General features: G+C 36.4%; 1 protein-coding gene across 1 annotated transcript in view; it reads right to left on the bottom strand.

Annotated features, from left to right (window-relative positions):
• Positions 1 to 23,258, bottom strand: part of NDP (norrin cystine knot growth factor NDP) — a 57,822-nt gene that overhangs the window by 15,853 nt on the left and 18,711 nt on the right. The window contains exon 2 of the mRNA XM_072615119.1: positions 3,582 to 3,991. Coding sequence (XP_072471220.1) covers positions 3,582 to 3,755 — 174 coding nt within the window. The 5' untranslated portion in view covers positions 3,756 to 3,991. The remainder of the gene's footprint in view (positions 1 to 3,581; positions 3,992 to 23,258) is intronic.

Here is a 23,258-nt window from a genome sequence, read left to right as displayed (position 1 = left end):
ACACAGGTATATGATAGATATAGGTAGATAGATATAGATAAACATGCATAGACAATATACATATACATGTGTATATATGTACACACATATTCATTTTACTTATGTGCCATCCTTGGTCATACGTATATATGGATCCTCTTTATGTATCTTCCTTTACCTGTGAGAGAATGTACCCCACTCATGCATGAAGAGATTTTAAAAATTATCCCTTTAGGACCAGCTAGGTGATACAGTGAATAGGGCACTAACCCTGAAGTCAGGAGGACCTGAGTTCAAATCCAGCCTTAGACACTTGACACTTACTAGCTGTGTGACCTTGTGCAAGTCACTTAACCCTGGTTACCTCGGTTTTCTTGTTTGTAAAATTTCCTTGCCTTCCTTCCTCCAAAAAAAAAAAATCACTTTATTTGCTACTCTTTTGATCAAATGTCTTTGGTTTTGAAATAAATGTGTGTTATAGTTGACCGCCAGAAGTAAATATGTTGGTGGAGAATTTTTAGTTATGGTGGATGCTCACTCATTGAGTGTTTCAAATCTAGGTCAGCTTTTCTGGGGGCCTTCATGAAAGACAGAGTTTCCCAAGCGTACTGCAGTTTCTGTTGAATATCCATTGGACACCTGCTATTTGTAAAGATAAATAAATCACAGTCTGCCCTCAATGATCCTATCAAAATAATTTAGGCAAAAGAGAAAGTTCAAATAGTTTGGCTGTCTGCCTCAGTGAGGGTGATGGGAAAAACCAGCAAATAAAATACTCCAATGACATAATCGGGCCAGTCATTTTTGAACCATTACAGTTGTAAAAATGCCTTTCTATCTTATTGTCAATTTCTTTTAGTTAGATTTTCCTAACAAGGATTGTGGCCATGCAAAATTTTAATTTTGTTACCCCAGCCACTGTTTTTGAGTCTCTCAAATACAAATAAAAGTCAGAGAGCTTTTCTTAGAGTGGGAAATATGTATCCTTTCCCACAGCCAAAATAATGGCCAAAGTGACTTAGCTCAGAATCTGACCTCACCAAAAATAAAAAAAAAACCAACACGTCACCTTATGGGAGTACAATCATTCTTAAAGTTCAAATGCTAATCAGAGAAAAAGGTGATAAGCAATTAAAAAAATATGAATGCTGAACAGAAATCATTTGACCTTACTTTTAATGGTTGGTATCATCTATACATATTATCATTAAAGTGGTAATTTCTAAAATATTTTCCATTTTATTGGAGAATATTTATATGGTTGACTATGGCTAAAAATTAATATCTCCAAGGATAGCCAGAATCACTCTTATTACCATGATTGGAAAAATGGAGGTACAGCTGTGTAAGTTTAGTGGCAGAGACCCTCCAGTGAAAGCCAAGTCACAATTTCTGAAAACCAAGTTGTAACTGCTGTGCCCTTTTCCTCCTCATCCTTCCTCCTTTCTGGACAGGTATCAAGGCCCTTTGACCAAGGTCTTCTCTCTTACAAACTTTTCCATGAGATTGAGTCAAGGAAGATGTGTAGCAGACTAAGTCTTTATAAGATGACATAATCCATAATCACATCAATAGAGAAGTTTTAAGTGACAAAGCACTTCCCCTGCCTCAGCCTATGAGGTACATAGTGCATTGTTACTCCTTTTCTGAAACTAGGTCTGAACTGAGGTTGAGTTCATGGTCATGGTCAGAGTTGAAGTGAGGTTTCCGGATTCTCCATAATATATTTTTCCTTACACAACATTGCCTTTCTAGTGTCCAGAACAGTTCTCAGTGTCTAATACAGTATTTTGCACATAGTAATATATGCAAATAAATGGCTGCTGAGTGAATGAATGAATAGATGAAACAGCAAAAGTGAGAAATAGAATATATAATCAATTCTTTGAAATATCTACCTTTTTGCCATGACATACCAAAAGTATCAATTGCTTAAACCAGGTCAAACTCAAAACAGAAATAGACTCCTGCTAGCTGCATATTGACTTAAAACTCACCAATTAACATTTCTATGTTTTATTGTATTTCTATCTATTTTGTTAACCATTTCTAGATTACATTTTAGGCTGATTCAAGCCTCATTGGGGAGTTTTACTGGACTTATACACCTGTGACTTAACATAGTAACTCAAAAGCATTGATTCTATGTCTAGATAGGTTAACTCCACCAATTCAGAAGAGGCTACCAAAAGGGTTTGCTGCTTATAATTCTTCACAGCAACCTCTGCACAGTAGGTGTGAAAATATAAATAAATTTCCAGATATAAACTTTCCAAGAAACCAGTAGGATTAGAGGACTGTAGATATAGAACCTGAAGGGACATTAGCGTTTAACCCCTTCGTTTTACGGATTTGCAGATTCTCATTTACAGATGAGAAAACTGAGGGCCAGGGAAGTTAAGTGACTTACCCATGGACACACTTAGGAAGTGAGACAATTTTATTTTTATTCTTCAGGGGCCCAAGGGCTTAAGCTTTAAAACTCAATGCTGTTACAACAAGAATAATATTTTATTATTATACTATAATAATAATAATACCACTTTACAAATATCATCTCATTCGATTCTCACTATAGCACAGGTCCTGATCCTCACTACAGGCCAGGTCCTGTTATTATACCAATTTTACAGATGAGGAAATTAAGGCTGACAGTGGTTAAGTGACTTGCCCATAGTCACACAGCTAGTAAATGTTTGAGTGTGAATTCCTGATTGTAGTTGGGGCGGCTAGGCGGTGCAGTGCCTACACAGAGTGCTGGACCTAGCATCTCATCTTCCTGAATTCAGTTCTGACTTCAGACGCTTACTTGCTGTATGACTCTGGACAAGTCACTCAACTCTGTTTACCTCAGTTTCTTCATCTGTAAAATGAGCTGGAGAAGAAAATGGCAAACCATTCCAGTATATTTTACCAAGAAAACACAAAGAGTTTGAAACAACTGAACAACAAAAACCTAGCTGCTTCTATTTATTATTTATTCTCTTTTTTCCTCTTCACTGTCCTTTGTTCTTTCATCCTCTACTAGAAAAACATGGAAATAAATACTATTTGCCTTTTTTAAGTTTTAGAAGCAGAAGAATCCATGACCTATAAAATCACAACCTCAAGGCAAATGCATATCCTTCACACAATCTCCAGGTAATGGATGTAGCTTTCATAAGACCAAGTGCTAGCACATGCATAAGATCTTAGAAATTCTTAGGATTTCAGAGCCAGAAGGGACCTTAACAATCATATGGTTCAGTTTATTCATTTTACAGATGAGGAAACTGAGACTCAGAGCGATGGAGGGACAAGCACAGTCACACAGGTGTCAATTGCAGTCAGGATTGAACTCAACTGCTTTCCTTCCAAAGCCAGTACTCTTCTACTGTGCTGAGAGCACAGGATGTCCAATAACTCTGTCTTTCTCAAGGAATATATAACACATAGCAGGAAGCCCTTGAAAAGGACTTCTGAAGTTAGTACCCTAGCAGCCAAACTCAAAGATTATCATTCCCTATATGATAAAACAAAAAAGCAAAACAGAAAATCCATGGTGACTCATGTTCCTGGTGACAAAACCCCAGGTGTAGACATTTTCCCAGGGACTCACTTACCTTTGAGCTGCATTTATACAAAGGGTGACTGATAGAATCCACATAATGATGCCTCATGCAACGCCCAGGGTCAGAGTCCATCATGAAAGTGCTGTCCATTTTGCTGTCTGTATCTCCCATAATCACCAACAGGGAGAGCATCGAAATTGATGCTGCTAGTACATGATTTTTCATTGTTGTAAAAAATAAAATAAAATAAAAAATTCCCAGTAATAACAGTAGAGGGAGGTAGAGTATTAAAAGAAAAAAAAAACACCTTCAAGTCTTAGGACCTAGTTCTTTTCAGGGAAAATGCAAAATCTGGCTGAGGCCTCTCGGTTGTCATCGTCCTTTGGATGCCGTGTTCCTTGGCATGGGGAGGAAGCAAAAAGGTTTCCTGCTTGTAATCCTTCACAGCAACCCTTGCACAGCTGGAATAAAAATATAAATCATCTGTCAGACATAAACTTTCCAAGAAACCAATAAGACTGGAGATTTAGAACTTGAAGAGACATTAGAGTCCAACCCTTTCATTTTATAGATGAGGAAACGAGGGCTAGGGAAGTGAAATGACTTACCTGTGGACACACAGTAAGGAAGTAACACAAAAAGAATTTGAGCCTCAAACTCCAAAGCCTGTCTATTATGGTTGATACTGTGGTTATTTATCTTATTACTATTTTCCCTCATTCTTGTCTTTTTCAATGGAGTAGTACATTACAGTATAGTACATTATCTTGAATGACAATAAGGGTGATAGTGATAATAATAATAGAATGCTGGCAATCTAAAAATGTTTTATGAGACCCAAAGTGATCGTTATGGTGGATCCTAAGAAGTTCATCTCAAGACACTTTTAGTTCAAGTTACTTTAGTGATAGAAGTAAATTGGCTTTAGGCTACACCTCCCCTCCACCCCCATCCCCAAACTTCCAGTTAGTAATTCACTGAGTATACTCCTTCCAATCCAATGGTACACTCTGATTTAATGGAAGCATGTGGTTGCTTTAATTGGTTAAAAGCATATTCTTAAGAATGAGTATAATTTGTTCCCCATGTGAAAGGCGAAATTTCTTTTATAGCCATAAATGTGAGTGAGTTGGGTGGTCTCATTTCTTTTCCTTTTGGATGTTTGTCCAGTTTCCCACTAAGCCATCAGTGACAGCTTCAACTCACCAGAGATCTGGCTCTAAAAACCCTGAGAAAACAAGGACGATTCAGGGTCAAGAGTAATAAGCAATCCCTTAGGGGTGGAATCACAGCTCTCATTCTATATCAGTTAAATATCTCATTTTTTCCCATCTCTATGTATCCACCCACCTAATTTTTGACTTCTGTTATTGTCTGTATGCTGTGTGCCATCCACTTGGATGAGATACTACATCTGAAATAAACATTTTGCTTCATGTTGCCCCCCAGTGCATCTTAAAATTCCTAAAGGGAAACACATATGGTGTTTGTGAACAAAATTACACATTTCTGCAGATTCTCTTTATTCTTAATGCAGGCAGGAATTTGGAAGAGCAAATGATGAGTGGAGTAGAGGGTCTTCATTGATGTCATTACAAATTCATTTGTCACAAGGAGAAGAGGACAGAAGTCTCCCCAAATTATTTCACTCTAAAATCTTCATGCTGTATGGAAAGTATGGGTGCCACAAAACAAAAAGAAGCCAGATTACATACACATACACACACATATGTAACTGTTTTCAAAAGTTTGGGAAATTTAGGGGCTACAACATTATGTGCTGAGGAAAGAAGCATAGTATTTACAAGTTCAGACTTCATAATACACTTGAGACAGATGATTCTAATTTAATTCCTTATTAAGGGTAGAAAATAGTTCCCACTTTATGGGTAACAAAAATTATCAAGGTATAATGTCAATGGGGCCAAAATAACAGGTTCTATCCTTTTGCTAAGCTTTGCTTTGCAAAGGATAACCTTGGTTAGGGACTATAGTCTCAGCTCTAATCAACCATTTCTCAAATGTGGAGCACTAAGGATAATGTAATAGACATTAAGAATATGGATGGTTCAGGGTAAAATATTGAATATTTTGAATTGAATTTTCAATATTGTGGGACAAAACCCTTTATCAGGTGTATTGTAGACAGGATTCACAACTTGGGTTGTACTCTTGAGGTCTTTTCTAATCTACTAGAAATTCTGGCAACCCAGAGCAAATTTATTTGGGAAAAGGGAAGGAGTCTAGTCATATACAATATAACACAGGACTGTGTAACCACATCTTTCTCTCAGATTCTGGGAGGGGAAAGTTGGGAGAGGTGGCAGTAAGTAGAAAAGACAATGGAGGAAAGTGGAACTTAAGTGAGAGTTGCTGCAGTAATAGGTTCCTCAAGGTTAGCAGACCAAGGCTGAACAAGGAAGTAGGATTATTTGAGATGAAGATGCAAGGGACCAACTCTGATGCAGGCTGTACAGGTAAGAAAATATCATGGGAAACAGATGCATTCTCTGGGTGTTAGCACCCTTGGCCAAAGTCCTGGTTGCCCTATCCTACTCATGGCTCTGTATCCAACTCTGATTATATGGTTTTATGCATCCTCCAGATTCTCCTGCTTGATGACAACATTGTGTTGATTACATCAAGTTCTAGAACATTGTAGATTCTTCTGGGAAAAAAAAATCAATATTTATGAAAAGAAGCTTGGTCTGTCTACAAACACAGGAAAAACCAAGGAGATAAATAACTTACCACAGAGCCAAGTATATAGTAAGTGCTTAATAAATGTTTATTGATTGAAGATGGTTCATTTCCCAGATTTCAAAATTAATTTGGATAGATATGCTATGTATCTTGTCCAATAGTATGCTTCTCTGGAAAGAACAGTATAGTTGGACAATGAATTGGACTTAGAGTTGACAATGTGAAAGAGAGTGGGTTGGTTTGCTTTTGACGATCACATATCTCTTTTACTGACACCTTCAAATGAAATCTTTTTGGATTTGGACAGTTATTTGAAGAAATGGGAAGAAGTTGGTTCTGAGAGAATTTCTGAGAGAGTAGCCCCTTTGAGAAAAGTGTTTAGCAACCTATACAGTTTTGAGAAGACTTGAGGGAAAAAAAGCCATCTTCAAATAGCAAATCTTTAATGAAGGAAAAATATCTGAAGTATCTTGTTTCTCAGTAGCTCACATATATGGATTTTAAGTTGATTTTTGGAAAACTGATCATTGGAACTTTTGGTAAATATGGGATAATTGTGTATTGCCTATTCATGGTTTATCTGAAAGAAATATGAATTTAGAGTTCTCACCCTAAGATAGAGGTGAGTCTTCTCAAGGGGAAAACCTTCTTCGAGTCAGGAAAATAGATGAGTTAAAGACAAAGAAGGCAGTGAATAAGATAAAAACAAAGCAGAGACTGCATCAGTAGAATGTTTGGGAGAACCAAAATGGAGAACAGCTAAGTCCTGCTGATAAGTGGATAAGTGGAAACTCAGAACGTCAACCTCCCTCTACTACTGTAAAGGAATTTGAGCCCAGTAGAGTGGGCAGCTCATAGAAAAGCAATCAAAATGAAAGCTGAAAGAGGCTATGCTAAGATGTCTAGAATGAAACAGGCTTTGCAGGAGGAGAGAAGGAAGGAGGAATCTGAGCTGATTGGAAGGAGAGCTCTATTGACTGAAAGGGCTGATTGGAAGAAAAGCATTGCTGCTAGTGACTGATTGGAGGAACAAGAATTTCTGTTACTTAGCAGAGATGGGGTTGGAGAGGAAGGTGGCTCTTTGTCTTTTCTAACTCCTACGGATTGAGAGAAGGAAAATTCCTCCGAGGCCTGTCTTCTTTGTCCTTTGCTGTTGCCAATGGCTTGAGAAAGAAAAAACTTTCAGACCTCAGCCAAGACAGTAGATGAAATATCTCTTCAGACAATAGCCTTAAAGTTATTTCTTCTGCTAAAAGAGTATGACACTACCTTAGAGCCCAACCAAGTTGTGATTTGAGACAAATATTCAGTGGAGGAAGTCCCTACCCAGCAGGGATTTGGGGTGCAGTCTATTCCCTAAGGAGATCAAAGATCTCAAGGTCAGCAGTCCAGAGACATAAACTGACCAGAGCACTTGAATTTCCCTCCCCATGGACTTCCTTGATAGGTTTCTATAACCTTGTGCCTACTCTTGTACCCACTTTGTGAATTAGTGGGAGAACAGAACTCAAGATTTATGAATAGATGGTTATATGATGATTGTTACTGCTTTGCCTTCTGTTTAGGAAATATTTCATAATTAAGAATTAATGCTATCATATTGACTGATTTGTCTAAATGGGAAAGATATTGACAAAGACTCAGGAGCTATATTTGTGAGTAGTTGAATGGTATCAACCACACAATAATTATTCCTAGTATCCTGATAGAGTGAGCTATGAATAGCAGTTTGGCTGCCAATAAGAATACAAGTTGGTTGAACTAGACTGTTCAGGGGGAGTAGAGAGAAAAGGTGGTAGATGTGGCTACTCATAATCTTGTAGAGCTATACCCTGTATTACATTAACATTTTACTGCTGTTGTTGCTACGTGATAGTGAGGTAGGGAACACTATTGCCTCTGAAGAATTAAAACTGAATATTATGAAGGGGGCATTGAAGAAGCACATGGCAGAGTTGAGCAGGTTGTAATACATGGTGAATAAGGAACTCTGAAGACATCATCAAGGAATTGTATGTCAGGAGGAGAAGAGCTAGGGGTGAAAAGTGGGCAGCCAGAGTATGCCACAGTAACCTTTGTGATATCACAAGAAGTCATAGAAGGCCTCTAGCATAGGAAGTAGACCCTCAGCAGCAAAAATTTGGGGATGCTATGAACAAAATCCAAACAGGATGTACAGGCATGGATAGATTTCACTCTGCAGAATTGGAAGGGACTCCTTAAATGATGAGATCACAGAATGAATACTTGAGTATCCTGCTGTTGGGGAATTCATGCATGGTGTGTAGACCTTTGACATTGAGAACTTTCTTTTCTGGGTCTTCAGTATCATTTTCATGTACAAAGGAATGCATAATTTGGCTTTACATTTTGAAGAGTATATCTTCATTCATGTTAACAATATATCTTTATTCAGATTAATCACAGTTTCCATTTTGATTAATTCATTCAAATTGAAATTAACCATAGTTAGATATTGTAAGTTTCGGGACCCTGGAGAAGTCATACATTATCTTCTCTCCTATTACTCACTTAGAGTTTTCCCTTATATGTTATATTGAGTTAAATTTAATTAAATAAGTATCTATTGAGCATCTGTTATGTGTAAGACTCTCTAGTAGGCACTTGGGGATACAAAAGCAAAAATCCAAGCAGTCCCTGCCCTTAAAGAGCTTACTGTTCTACTGAGGATTCAAGGAATTTCTTATTCAAATGATGAAGGTTTTTCCTTGTTTCCATATTAAAGGAATATAGTTTTAATGATCTTCACATAGATTTAAGTCCCACTGACATTTTCCTAATGACTGCCTACCTCTGCTGGATTTCGATTTCTCTAAGAAAAAGAAGACATTAATTTACTCTGTTTTCTTTTTCTTATGATCTATGGACATTGCCCTTCATCTACAACTGGTAATAAAAGTGGAGAGAAGATGCAGAAATAAAATTCCTTTCTAGTTCCTGATCTACACCATTGCCTTTTCTTAAATTGTAATTTATCACAGCTAGTTCTACGTCAAAAAGTAGTAGGGTTAAAGTAGGGCCCAGGACTGTTGGTTTCAGCTTCTTCTCTAGGGGTTTTAAGAGATGATTGGTAAACCACAATGGGATGAAATGGGTTGTGATTTCAATTTAACTTTCTGTTCAAAATTTGTATTTAAAATGTATTCTTTAAGTTAAGATGATTACATGAAAGAATCTAGAGGATTCCAACTCTCCTATAAACAACCTGGTAAAGATCTAAAAGAATATGACTCGGGGTTGTCATGGGAATAGTCACAAGATAAAAAAAGAAAAATTAAGAACCTGAGATAAGGATCTGGGCTAGGTGAAGAGGAGGACAATGAAGTCAAATTAGACTAATTTTCGTAATGTCAATCATATTCTTTTTCTTTCAACATCACTTTTTTTAAAAGATGGAGATGGAGGGGGCAATAAAGGAAAATTTTAAGACCAGATTTTGGAGGGAAAATATAATTAACAATCATGCAAATAGGATGAACTCACCCATAAAATGGAGGACAGTACCAGAATAATTAGAATGCAGAATTCAACAATATGTAGTTTACAACAAATACACATGAAGTATAAAAATTTACACAGTTAAAATAAGGGGTTGAAATTGAATTTATTATACCTCAGGTAAATACAAAATAGCAAGGTGGTGATCATCATAATCATGATCTCATTCAAAACAACAATAAAACTTGATATATTTCAAACAATGAAATTAGCTTATTCTGAAAGGAATCATAAATAATAAAGTTATGTCTATATTAATATAAATGAATGTGCATATATCTATATCTATCTGGAGAGAGAGAGAAAGAGAGAGAGCACCAAAAGTCTTAGTGCAGTTTAAAGTTTTGATACCTTAAAACGATTAGCTTTGATAGCTTAAAACTGCACTAAGACTTTTGGGACCACTTGCGTGTATGTGTGTGTATGTGTGTGAGTGTATGGGTGTGTGTGTGTTTGTGTATGTATACATGCACATGTATTTGGGACCACCTGTATGTGTTTATCTATGTATATGTTTATATACATGAAATATATGTGTGTATATATGTATATGTATTGTGCATTGAAATACAAAGAAAGACAGACAAAAAACTCTGATAGTTGGGGATCTCAATATGCCACTTTCAGACCTAGACCAGTCTAACATAAAAGATGAATGAGAAATAAATAAAGGATTAGAATAGAAATTTTAGAAAAGTTAGATATGATTGATCTCTCATGATTATTAAATAGAATATGAAAGGAGTATATTTATATGCTAGTTGTGTATTATACCTCTACAAAAATTGACCCTGTGCTAGGACATAAAAATCTCACAAGCAAATGCAAAAATGTAGAAATGTTAAGCAAATATTACAAAATAATAATCAATATAAAAAATAAAGGGCATCTGAAAAAAGCCTTCAAATTTAAATGGAGTCTAAATAATATAATCATAAGGAATATGTGGGTCAGAGAACATAGAAACAATAGACGACTCATCAAGGAAAATTATGACAGTGAAACGTTATGCTAAAATTTTTGGAGTGCAGCCAAAGCAACCATTAGGGGGAAATTTATGTCTCTAAACACTTTGATCAACATAAGAGAGAAAGAACACACAGATAAATAGGACAGGGAATTGAAAAAGAAACTAGAAAAGTAATAAATCAAAAACCCTAAGCATAAAAACTCTGAAACTAAAAATATATAAGTAAAATTGATAATAAAAAACTAACTGATAAGTCAAACATACTGTTCTGCTGGTTAGTTATTATGAATGACTTTGGACTCACAAAAGAGATGAGAAAACATATCATCCTATTTTACCTAGTTATTGAGATGTAGACTATGGTCAAGTGATGCTGCGTGTGTTGTCAAACGTTGCTGTTTCAGTTGGTTTTCATTAACTAATATTCTTTGTTGTAAGGGAAGGTTTTCATGGAGGTGGGTTGTGAGTACGAGCGTGAATGTATATTTGTTTGGTGGTAGCATATATGTGGAAAAAAATGTGATTTTAAAACCAAAGACTTCAACAGAGAAACTTTGACACTATGCTTGTCTTACATGTAGTAGACTTCATAAGCACTTATTGAACAAATAAAAGGAGAAATAAGTTGCCCCAGGGTCATTTGAACATCTCATGAGAGGTAAAGCATAAGAAGGAGTAGCTTAATTAAAGCCTGTATATAAAATTTTACTGAAAAAAAATAGAAATCATCTCCTATAAACTCCCTTTCTTTTCCTACTCCATACATAAGAATCTCTTTACAAAATCACCCATTCTTGCCTCCTTTGTGACAGTATTTGAGGATGAGATGACCTTTCTCCTTGCCAAAGCCAAACTCTCTTTCATTCTCTTTTCCAGTGTCTTCTAGTCATGGAAGCCTTCTCCTTCTGCATCATCAAGGATTTTGACCTTACTTTTCTTTTATCTTCGATCTCTACTAATCCACTGTCTCCTGGTGTGTCTATTCTTTTTTAAAATTAATTAATTAATTTTTAGTTTTCAACATTCATTTGCGCAAGATTTTGAGTTCCAAATTTTCTTCCTATCTTTCCCCTCCTCCCACTTCAAGATGGCATGCATTCTGATTGCTCCTTTCCTCAGTCTGTCTTACCTTTTATAATTCCCACCTCTTATCCCCTTCCCCTTTACTTTCTTAAAGGGCAAGATAGATTTCTATACCCCATTTCCTGCATATCTTATTTCCCAGTTGCATGTAAAAACAATTTTTAACATTTGTTTTTAAAACTTTGAGTTCCAAATTCTCCCCCTTCTTCCCTCCCACCCACCCCCATTGAGAAGGCAAAGAACTCAATATAGGTTATATATGTGTAGTTATACAAAAGATTTCCATAATAGTCATGTTGTGAAAGACTAACTATATTTCCCTCCATCCTGTCCCACCCCCCAATTATTCTATTTTCTCCTTTGACCCTGTTTTGTTTATTCTTAAAGCAACAACCTGCTCTTTTATCCTGATATCCTTCTAAGTTATCACCCTTTATCTATTTTCCCCTTTCAAACTAAACTCTCAGAGTGACATACACTCTGTCTCTATTTCCTCATCTCCCATTCACTTCTCAAGCCCTTGCAATCTGGCTTGTAATGCTACCAATGAAACAATGTTTCTTCTCTCCCAGATTACCAATGATCCGATCACTGTGAATCAGTTACCTTTTCTCAGTCATTCTCCTTGACCTGTCTTCAGCCTTTGAAATTGTTAATACCCAGTGTTAATACCCAAAAGGTTAACACCTTTCTTCCATTGGTTTTTATGCTCTCTCTATTCTTCTCTTACCAGTACAACTGCTCTTTTTCTGCCTCTTACTGAATTGTCTCCTATCTGTAATATTTAAGTGTACTGCATGTGTACTGCAAAATTTGGTCTTAAGCCCTCTTCTCTCTTAATTATTTCATCTCATTAGTTTACTTATTATCTCTACACAGATGACTCCCCAAATTAATTATTAATCTCTTTAAATTTCTGTCCAATCTCAGTAGCAACTGCCTACTGAACATCTCCATCTGGATGCTATGTAAACAACTCAAACTCAAACTGTCAAAAAAAGGCATATTACCTTCTCTAATAAACTGCTCCTCAAAAATCTCTTTTTCCTATTGAGAGTACCAACATCCTTCTAATTGAGCAGGACTGTAACCATAGAATCACCTTTTTCTTTATCCTGTATATCCCATTAGTTTCTTATTGATTCCAAGATTTTTTCACATCTCTCTGCTTATCCACATTCCCCACTACATTAGCTACTTCTGTAGTTCAGAACCTCTTCACCTGAACTCCTCAAGCCTATTGTAATGACCTCATTACTGGTCTCTTAGATTCCAGAATCCATCTTCTCCACAACCTAGAACACAGGTTCTCAACATGTTACTCCCCTGCTAAAAGATCTAGTGGTAATCTTCTATTACCTCTAGGATAAAATAAAATCTCAGTCTGATGTTTCATGCCTTCACCACCATTTTCCTTTCCAACATTATTTTATATCATTCTCCTTGATATACTCTAAATTCCAACCAAACTAGCTTATTAGCTGTTTGGTGAACCTAACATGGCACCTCCAGGCCTTCACACAGGCTGTTGCCCATGACTGGAACATGCTCCATTTCCACTTCTACCTTTTACAATAGCTACAAACTTAAAAGCTTAACTCTGCTACTACAGAAATATTTCCTGATGCCTCCCAGTTTTTAATGTTTTCATTTTGCTCAAATCAAAGTCGAGTGTTCAAGTTCAGGTTGAGGTGAGGTTGGTAAGGAAAGCTAACAAGAAAGATAAACAAAATTTGCATATAGATTTATATTTTATGTTGTATTCTATATGCATATGAGGAATATTTCATTAGTTTCTAGCTATTAAAGCTTACAACTACACTAAGACATTTGGAACACCTTGTTTGAGAACCATATGGGGATGGGGAAGAGAAAAGTGAAAGAGAGAATTGAACTGTCCCAGGTGGTTGGTACAGTGCTAACCAATAACAAATGAAAGCTTATTTTCCATTTTACTTCTTTTTTTTTTCCAAGAAGAAACATCTTTCAAGTTGAAAGAACAGAGCAAAAATGGTAAATAGTTGATATTCAAGATAAGTAAAAAGATAGTAAGAATATATAATTGTTCTTCATGAATCCAAGTCATCTGGTCTAACTAACATATTCTGGACGGATATAATTGCTGAGCCATGGAAATTGTCTTTGAAATATTGTGGAGGATGAAATAAGTGCTTCAGTACTAGAGGGCAAATATCTCAATTTTCAAAAAGTGGAAGAGATTTGCACAAATAAAGTCAGATCTAAATAATTGGAAAAGCATCAGTTGTTCATGGGTAGGCTGAGTGAATATAATAAAAATGACAATTCTCCCTAAATTAATTGACATATTCAGTGCCATATCAATCAAACTACCAAAAAATTATTTTATAGAGCTAGAAGAAATAATATCAAAATTCATCTGGGAGAACAAAAGGTTCAGAATATCAAGGGAATTAATGAAAAGAAATGCTAGAGAAGGTGGCCTAGCTATACCAGATCTTCAATTGTATTATAAACCAGCAATCATTAAAACCACTCGGTACTGGCTAAGAAGTAGAGGAGTAGATTAGTGGAATAGGTTAGGTGAATAAGACACAGTGGTCAATGATTATAACAGTCATTTGCTAAACCCAGGACCCCAACTTCTGGGATAAGAAGAACTCACTGTTTGACAAAAACAGCTGGGAAAACTGGAACATAGTGTGGTGGAAATCAGGCATAGACCAATACCTGAATGCCAGAATAAAGTCCAAATGGGTACATGACCTAAGTACGAAGTCTGGTACTATAAACAAACTAGGGAAGCAAGGAATATTTTATTTGTCAGATTTATAGAAAGTGGAGGAATTTATGACCAAGCAAGAGATAGAGAACATTATGAAATGCAAAATAGATAATTATGATTACATCAAAAAGAAAAATTTTTGCACAAACAAAGCCAATGCAATGAGGATTAGGAGGGAAGCAGAAAACTGGAAAATAATTTTTACAATTAGTGTCTGTGGAAAAGGCCTCATTTCTAAAATTTCTAAAATATATAGAGAACAAATATACAAGAATACAAGTCATTACCCAAGTGATAAATAGTCAAAGGATATGAATAGGGAGTTTTCAGAGGAAGAAATTAAAGTTATTTATAGTCATATGAAAAAATGCTCTAAATCACTATTGATTAGAGAGATGTAAATCAAAATAACTCTGAGTTACCACATCACACCTATTAGATTAGATAACATGATAAAACAGGAAAATGATACATTTTGGAGAAGATGTGGGAGTGTTGGAACACTAAATTAATTATTAGTGGAACTGTGAGCTGATCCAACCATTCTGGAGAGCAATTTGGAACTATGCTCAAAGGGATATAAAAATGTGCATACCTTTTGACCCAGTAATACCGCTTCTAGGGTTGTATCCCAAAGAGATTATAAAAATGGGGAAAGGACTCACATGTACAAAAATGTCTATATCAGCTCTTTTTGTGGTGGCCAAGAACTGGAAATTGAGGGTATGCCCATCAATTGGAGAATAGCTGAACAAGTTGTGGTATATGTATGTAATGGAATACTAATGAACAGGCAGACTTCTGAAAAACCTTGAAAGACTTATATGTACTGATTCTGAGTGAAGCAAGTAGAGCCAGGAGAACATTATACACCATAACAATCACAGTGTGTGAAGACTATTTCTGGTAGACTTAGCCTTTCCCAGCAATGCAAGGACCTAAAACATTTTCAAAGGACTCATGATGCAAATGCCATCCACATCCAGAGAAAGAACTATGCAGTTGGAACACAGAATGAAGCAAACTATTTTTTCCTTTGCCATGTTTTGTTTTTCTCATGGTTTCTCCCATTCATTTTAATTCTTCTACGCAATATGATTAATATGAAAGTGTGTTTAATAGAAATGCATGTGGAGAACTCATAGAAGATTGCATGCTATCTTGGGGAGGGAGGGGGAGAAAATTTGGAACTTATGAAAGTGATTGTTCAAAACTGGAAACAAATAAATGATTAAATCTGGGAAAAAAGAAAAATGCAATAGAACAATGTTGACAAGCCATAAAGCATTGAACTTACATTCAATTTCAGTAATATTATTAATGGGAGACAATGTGGTATAGTAGATGCACATATGACTTTAAACATGTTTACACTCAGCTTTAAGTCTCTTCTCTGATTCATTTTGCCTGGGTGATTCTTACTTAGCAAGGCACTCAACCTCCCAGTACCCTAGTCAACTGTCTAAGACTTAAGTTCCCGAGACTTCGCTGAATTACAGAGGGAATCTCCTCACTTGGCTTTCCCTGTGTCAGTGAGATTGAAGATCCAGTCCTGATTGTTATTAGTAAAGGGAGAGTTAGTGAATATCTAGAAAAGGGAGGAGAGATAATAAAGATAATAATGAATAACCATGACTTCAACAAGGACAGATTCTGCCAGACTTACCTCATTTTTTTTTTTGTGCACAAGATTATTAGGTTTAGAGAATGGTATAGATGGAGTCTGCCTAGATGTTATTAAAGCATTTGATAAAGTCTCTCATGTTATTCTTGGGGAAAAGGTGGGAAGATAGGAATTGTGAAATTAAGTGGATTCAGAGCTTTTTGAATGGTTAAACCCAAAGAATAATGGTTACTAATGGCTCAATACCAACTTGGAAGGAGTTTTTCAGTGGATTGTCCCAGGGATCTGTGCTTGACCATGGGCTATTTCAGGTTTTTATCAATAATTTGGTAAAGGTCAAAATGGCATGATTATGATTATATTTTCAGATGAGCCAGAGCTGGAAAGATCAATAACACACTGGACAAAAGAATCAGGAAAAACAAAGATCTTTACAGGCCAAAGACCTTTACAAAACAAAGCAACTCATTAGGTCAAATACAGTGAGATGAAATTTAGTAGGGATAAATGTAAATCCTTATGCTAGAATCTTTTTTAAAAAGCTACTTCATCAGTGTAATGCAGAAAAGTCATGGCTAGACAGCATAGCATAATTGAAAGAAGCCTGGTCTTGAGGTCAGGAAGGGATGTGTTCTGGTAATGCCTCTGATACACCTTAGTGCTATGACCACGACCAAGTCACTTAACCGCTCAGTGCTTCAGGCAACTTTCTAAAATCACAGTCAATTATAGACCAGCTGTTAATTGGAAGCAATAGATGTAGTTTTCACACTGGGGAGTCCCATACCTTTGAATGATATATATACAAACTAATCTATCTATCTACCTATCTACCTATCTATCTATCTATCTATCTATCTATCTATCTATCTATCTATCTAGTATGCATTAGTTATATGTTAGAACTAACATATAATATGATATGATATATGATATGGAACAAATGTAACATAATGTAATGCAATATAATAAATATATATCTATAATATATAATAAATAATAATATAATAAACATATATAATGAATATGTAATATAACAATATTTATACTATATGATAGGACTAACATGTATAATATATATGTCTATAACCAACTATAGATATAACTATATAACTAACATAAGATCTACTATATTACATAATATAACACATATAACACCTTATGTGACATAATAGGACTAACATACATAATATCTTATATTCTATAATATGACATATCTTATATGACATGATAGGACTGAAACACATACTATATAACATATATAATATCTTATATAACATAATTGAACATATACAATGTATTTCACCATGTAATATAACATATATTATCTTATATGACGTAAAAATGAAGAGGGCATAAAAGGGAGTTGGTAGAGTTTGGGATCTTTAGCCATCATCAGTAGTCATTCAGTACACCGAGGCAAGACTGCTTCTCTACCAGGAAATCAATTTTCCTTTAAAAGCACAAATATATGTTAGTCCTAACATGTTTATTATCACAGGAATCATATTATACATGCATATATGTATATATATGTATATCTGCAATGCCCATACATATATTCACATCTATATTTACGCATATATTTGCATAATATTTGTAGAGAATCTAAGATTGTGATCCTGTCCCTCCGAGACTTTGTAGGAATTTCTCTAAAGTGAGATCTAGGACTGCTTTTCTCTTGGTTGAACTGAGATATTTTGTTCTCAGTGGGAGAGCTCATTCACTCTGTACGTTGTCTGGTATATATTCTCTTTACACCTTCGATTTATGTTTGCTATTAGCTCTGTGAATGGAGAGGAAGCAAGATGTCACAACTGTTTGTGGAGTGAATGAGATTAGGTCATAGGATGACACCAACTTGGGAACACAGGTCATTCAGTCAGTCAATAAACATTTATTTAGTACTTTCTATGTGCCAGGCACTGTGCTAAGGGCTGGGGGTACATAAAAGAGCAAAAGACAGTCCCTTTCCTCAAGGAACTCACAATCTCATTGAGGAAGTCAACATATAAAAGAGAAAGAAGCTGACAAGTTGGTGAAGTGAGTATTTGCCTTCAGGTAGGAAATGATGAGGTGGGTTCACTGGGCACTCACCTTAAAGGGAGAATCTGGGAGGAACTATCTGATCAGAGTCTACCTCTTGAATCAGACTGGTCTCCTGGAGGGATCCCAGGCCAGGGGACTATTGAAGAAGTGTGCGTTCAGAGCTGATTCAATCTTACTGAAGGCTGTTACTGGAGACTTATCCAAGAGGTAAGTCTGGGTGATTGAAAGAATAGTGGTACCTTCAACAGTAATAGGGAGGCTGAGAATAAGGGGAGGATGGGGAAAGAGTGGGCTTAAATTATGACTGTGACACATATTGGCTGTGTGACCAAGGGCATGACATTTAACATCTCTGTGTTCTAGAGAGATCTCCAAGACCAAAAACAGTAAGAACAGTTGTGGTTCTAGGTTGGTATAGGGAATTACCTCACTAGGAATTTCCCATTGATAAAACCATTGGTCCAGAATAAAAAAAAAAAAAGATAAAAAATTTAAAAAAACCAAACCTGTTCATAGTCTCAAATAAAACTCCTTAATATTTTTTCCACTTCAGAGATAGGAGACTGGCTCCAGAAGTGTTAACAAAGAAGGTATAACAGAGAGATGGTGGGGTTTGGGATCTTTAGCCATAATCAGTGACAATTCAGTACTGAAGCAAGAGTGCTTCTCTAGCAGGAAGAGTCAACTTTCTTTTAAAACTTCTAAGTTTCAGCATTTAACTCTGGTTTTACTTTAAAATCTGAAATAGGAACACTCGATAACCATGTGAAAGTTTCTGACCAAGATAGAAGGCTGTTTCAAAGTGAAAAGGTAAGAATCCAGGGCAATTTAAGATCAGTGGTTCTTACTATAAACACTCAAAAGCAAGACATCAGTTCAGAGTGGAGGAAATGCTAAAATAGGTCAACGGAATGGAAGGAGAGCAGTTCACAGAAACGATGTAGTATGAAATAAGTCATATGATACCTGAAGTCGATTCCAGCTCTGACAATTTATGAATCTTTATTTTTTCTATTACTCTTGTTGTTATCCATTTATACAGCTTAGAAGGGCCAATAAGTGGGCCAGAACAAAATTAGCCAAAGTGAGCAAGAAAACAGATGACAAGGAGGATCAAAGAGAATTTTAAGCAAATGTAAGCAAAAGCACTCTAACACCTTCCAAAGGAGAATGGTTGCGTTGGAAGGCAGTATGTTTTCCACCAATGGAAGTCTTCAAGTAGAGTCTGAATGGTTATTTGCCAGAGACATTACTCTACTCAGCTACGGATTAGACTAGATAATCCAATGTTCCATCCAATTTGAGATTCTGTGAACCCGTGATTTCAAATGCTGATTATGTGATACTCTGGGGTATATCTGATTATCTTAAAAGCTACTATAAAATGTTCCAAATTAAATTAATTTTCAAGGAGGATTCAAGTCCTCCTCCAATGTTTCATCATGACAACGAGGTGATCCTGCATACTTGAAGCCTATACTAGCAGAGCTTAAGCTGGTAGGTCTTGCTGGTCTTAAAAGGTCTCCTCAAATACTAGTGATATCTATGATATGTGGACCAACTGAAATCATTTCAGAGCAACTCATCACCACACTGGTCATAGGATAATGATCTTTTTTGGCCTCAGATCATATACTAAGTCCTATGGGAGATTATGGTCTATATTGTTGGAAAGGAAATACATGTTGGTGAAATCTCAGATGTTTGAAGAATTGAAGAAAGTCAATCAATTGTTTAAAAATTTTTTTAGTGTCATATGTTGTGAAAACAAATTATACCAAACTTCACAATCCAAAATTATTGGATATCCCTGTCCAAATCAGAGACAGGAAGCTACCATTTATGGAAGTACTTCTCTGTATGTTTGTGGATGTAGGATTCCACTAAGCAGACAAGACAATGAGTTGCAACTATTCATTGAGCTTGAATTTTAATATCTCTAACAAGAAACCACTGTAGTCAGAGGTAATGCCTATTTTTTAGAACTGCTCTCCAAGTGGTATTAATGGAAAAAAAAATCCAAACAACTGGTGCCCAGATCCCCCACCTGTTATCCATGAGTGGTATAGCATAACACAAGTTCACAAAGAGGCCTAGTCTCCTGGGTAAGAGTTTGTTTTATGCCCACAGGCTGGCTTTCATGTATGTTGACCTTCCAAGCTGGCATATGATACCATGCTGTACTCACATAATTTATTTCAGTGACAGGCTAAATGACAGGGGGCTGAGAGTGCCAAAGTTGGCCTCATCCTGGCTCCAACTCACCTGGCAATAGAAAGAGGAGGTTTGGGATTCACATCTTCCCCACAGACAGCTTTTAGCACTAATAAATGTAGGCTCCTCCTTTGGAAATTTTGAGTTTGGTAGTTTATTCAGAATTGCCTGTTTTAAAGAACCATCACAGTGGATGTGGTTTTTTAAAAAGAGCCAATTTAATTCAATTCACTGGATTTAATTAATACCTAATGCATGGAAGGCACTATACTAGATGCTGAACCTTTAAAGGTTTTTTTGTTTTAAGATGTATCCTCTGCCTTGGAGGACTTATAGTAGGGTACATAGTACATAACTATTTTGAAAGTATGATATAAGGAATTAGACCTCTCTGTCTCTTGTCTATATATACATATATAAATGCCTTCTACATATATGTGTGTACAAATAAATAGTATAAAATATATTGAAAGTACTTGTTAGGTATTATTTGAATTAGAGCCTTTCAAAACCAATGGATAAAACTGAAAATCAGGCTTAGTAATACTAAAGTTTTCCTCTGTTACCTCTAAAGAGTAAGCTCTAGGGAGAAACTGCAGTCCCTATATTTCTTATTGCAAGGGTAAGATACACATCTACATAGAGGGGGTGAGAGAAGAAGGGGTGATTACTCATTTTCTTATTCTTTCTGGTAAGCTCTTCTCATGCCAAGAAATAAGCTCTAAATGATCAATTCAGATTTAACTTTAATTTCTATGTTGAACAAATGAGATGACAAAAGCATGGCTCCAGAAAAGTTCCAGTGTCTATTTGGCTCTCACTGGTATATAGTTTTAAACATTTATTTTTTTTTAACAGAGGAAGGCAGGTGATTATATTTACTCTTCCTATTGGCTACTCAAATATTCCCCTGTGGTCTTTGGTCTAGGTAGTTCCCAGTAGCTCCCACCACCAAAGTAAATTACAATCTCTGTGATTAAGAGATGAGTCCTAGGGAGTTAGTTGTCTTTCAGGGGTGGGGAAACCACATGTGGCCTCGAGGCTGCAGGTTCCCCACCCTTGTTAGGCCCAAGGAAGTCAAATGATTTGTCCAGCATTTTTGTGTGTGTTCGTCCTTCGTTGCCAAAGAAGACCATGCCATCAGAGAAATAATGACCTGACTTGCACTTGACTTTGTTTTGAGTGAGGGAGGGCTGTGCAGGTCACCAGCCTCACTTCTCCAGAGCCATCTGAATACAGTGACCAGATAGATATTCATTAGGATGACTGGAGATGACCCAGGATGAGGCAATTGGGGTTGTGACTTGCCCAAGGTCACACAGCTAGTGAGTGCCAAGTGTCTGAGGTGAGATTTGAACTCAGGTCCTCCTGACTTCTGCCCTGGTGCTCTATCCACTGTACCACTTAGCTGCCCCTAGCTGTCCAGGGTTACTCAACTACTAAAAGTCATAGTCTTCCCAACTTTCAATCCAGTCTTATCTGCTACATGAACACATATCACAGAAGAGTAGACTGAAGGAAATGGAAATATTTAGACTGGAGGAGAGAAAATACACAGAAAGGGATAGGGGGTGGGGGTGGACAAAATATTTGTCTGGTCATATGGAGGAGAGGAATTAAACCTTTTCTGTTTGTCTCCAGACCAGACACAATGAATAGAAGTTACAGAAAAATAAATTGAAGTCCAAAATCAAGAAAAACTTCTTAACAGTCAGAGGACTCATGATGAAAAATGCTGTCTACCTTCAGAGAGAAAACTGATAAACTCTGAGTGTAGATTGAAGCATGTTTTTTTCACTTTATTTTTCTTGTCTTTTCACCCCAATGTGGCTAATATGGAAGTGTTTTGCATGACTTCACATGAATAATAGGAATTGTATTGCTTGCCTTCTCGATGAATGGGGGAGGTACTAGAGAGACAGAGAGAATTTGGAACTGAAAATAAAAATTTAAAGAAAAAAAAGGAGCTCTTTATCAGTGGGACAGGTTGTCTTGGGAAGGGGTGGTATCCTCCTTACTGGAAATCTTCATGCAGAGATCACGTGATCCTTTTCAGGTATGTTGTAGTTAGGATTTTTTCAAATATATGTTGGGCTAGATAGTTATTGAAATCCTTCCATTTCTCAAATTCAATAATATTCCAGTTATCTCTTCAACTAAACAAATTACTTTTAAAAATTGATGACTAGAAGCACAGAAGGGCAGTTATCTGTAGGCAGATTTTTACAATAAAATTAGAAAATCAAGGAAACAGGTGACATCTGAGAGTACAGATTGTTAGCCATTCTCTTCGTAGATTCCCAGTCTTCTAGTTGGCCTTGGCTAAGCAAATGCCTCAAAAGATAAATGGAATGCCTTCTTCCATGGTGCTTAATTTATAAACTGTAAACAGCATGTTGGATTGTGTAAAGTATTTAGCACACTCAGTGAATGTTTTTTAATATTATTCCTATTGGGCTACATGTTTAGTAGCAGCCAAGACAGGGCTGAATGGTAACACAATGCTTGACAAGCCAAAGAGCTGGAGCTCCAGACAATGGCAGGCCCATTAGGCATCAGCAGCTGTGGTCATTATTTCAGGCTGGACCCTGCGGGTCCCTTGAAAGACACTGCTGCTACCCCTCCCACAGCCATTCTTTCTCAGAATTCCAGATTTGGAAGGGACCTCAGTGACTATCCAGTCAAATTCATACCTGAACAGGGATCGCCTCTACAATATATCAGACAAGTTAACACCTAGGCTTTATCTGAATATCTGAAATGAGAAAAAGCTTGCTTATTATCTCCAGAGAAAGCCTGGTA

This window comes from Notamacropus eugenii, chromosome 5 (genome assembly GCF_028372415.1).
Source record: "Notamacropus eugenii isolate mMacEug1 chromosome 5, mMacEug1.pri_v2, whole genome shotgun sequence".
Lineage (NCBI taxonomy): Eukaryota > Metazoa > Chordata > Mammalia > Diprotodontia > Macropodidae > Notamacropus > Notamacropus eugenii.
This window is presented reverse-complemented; position numbering and strand designations above follow the sequence as displayed.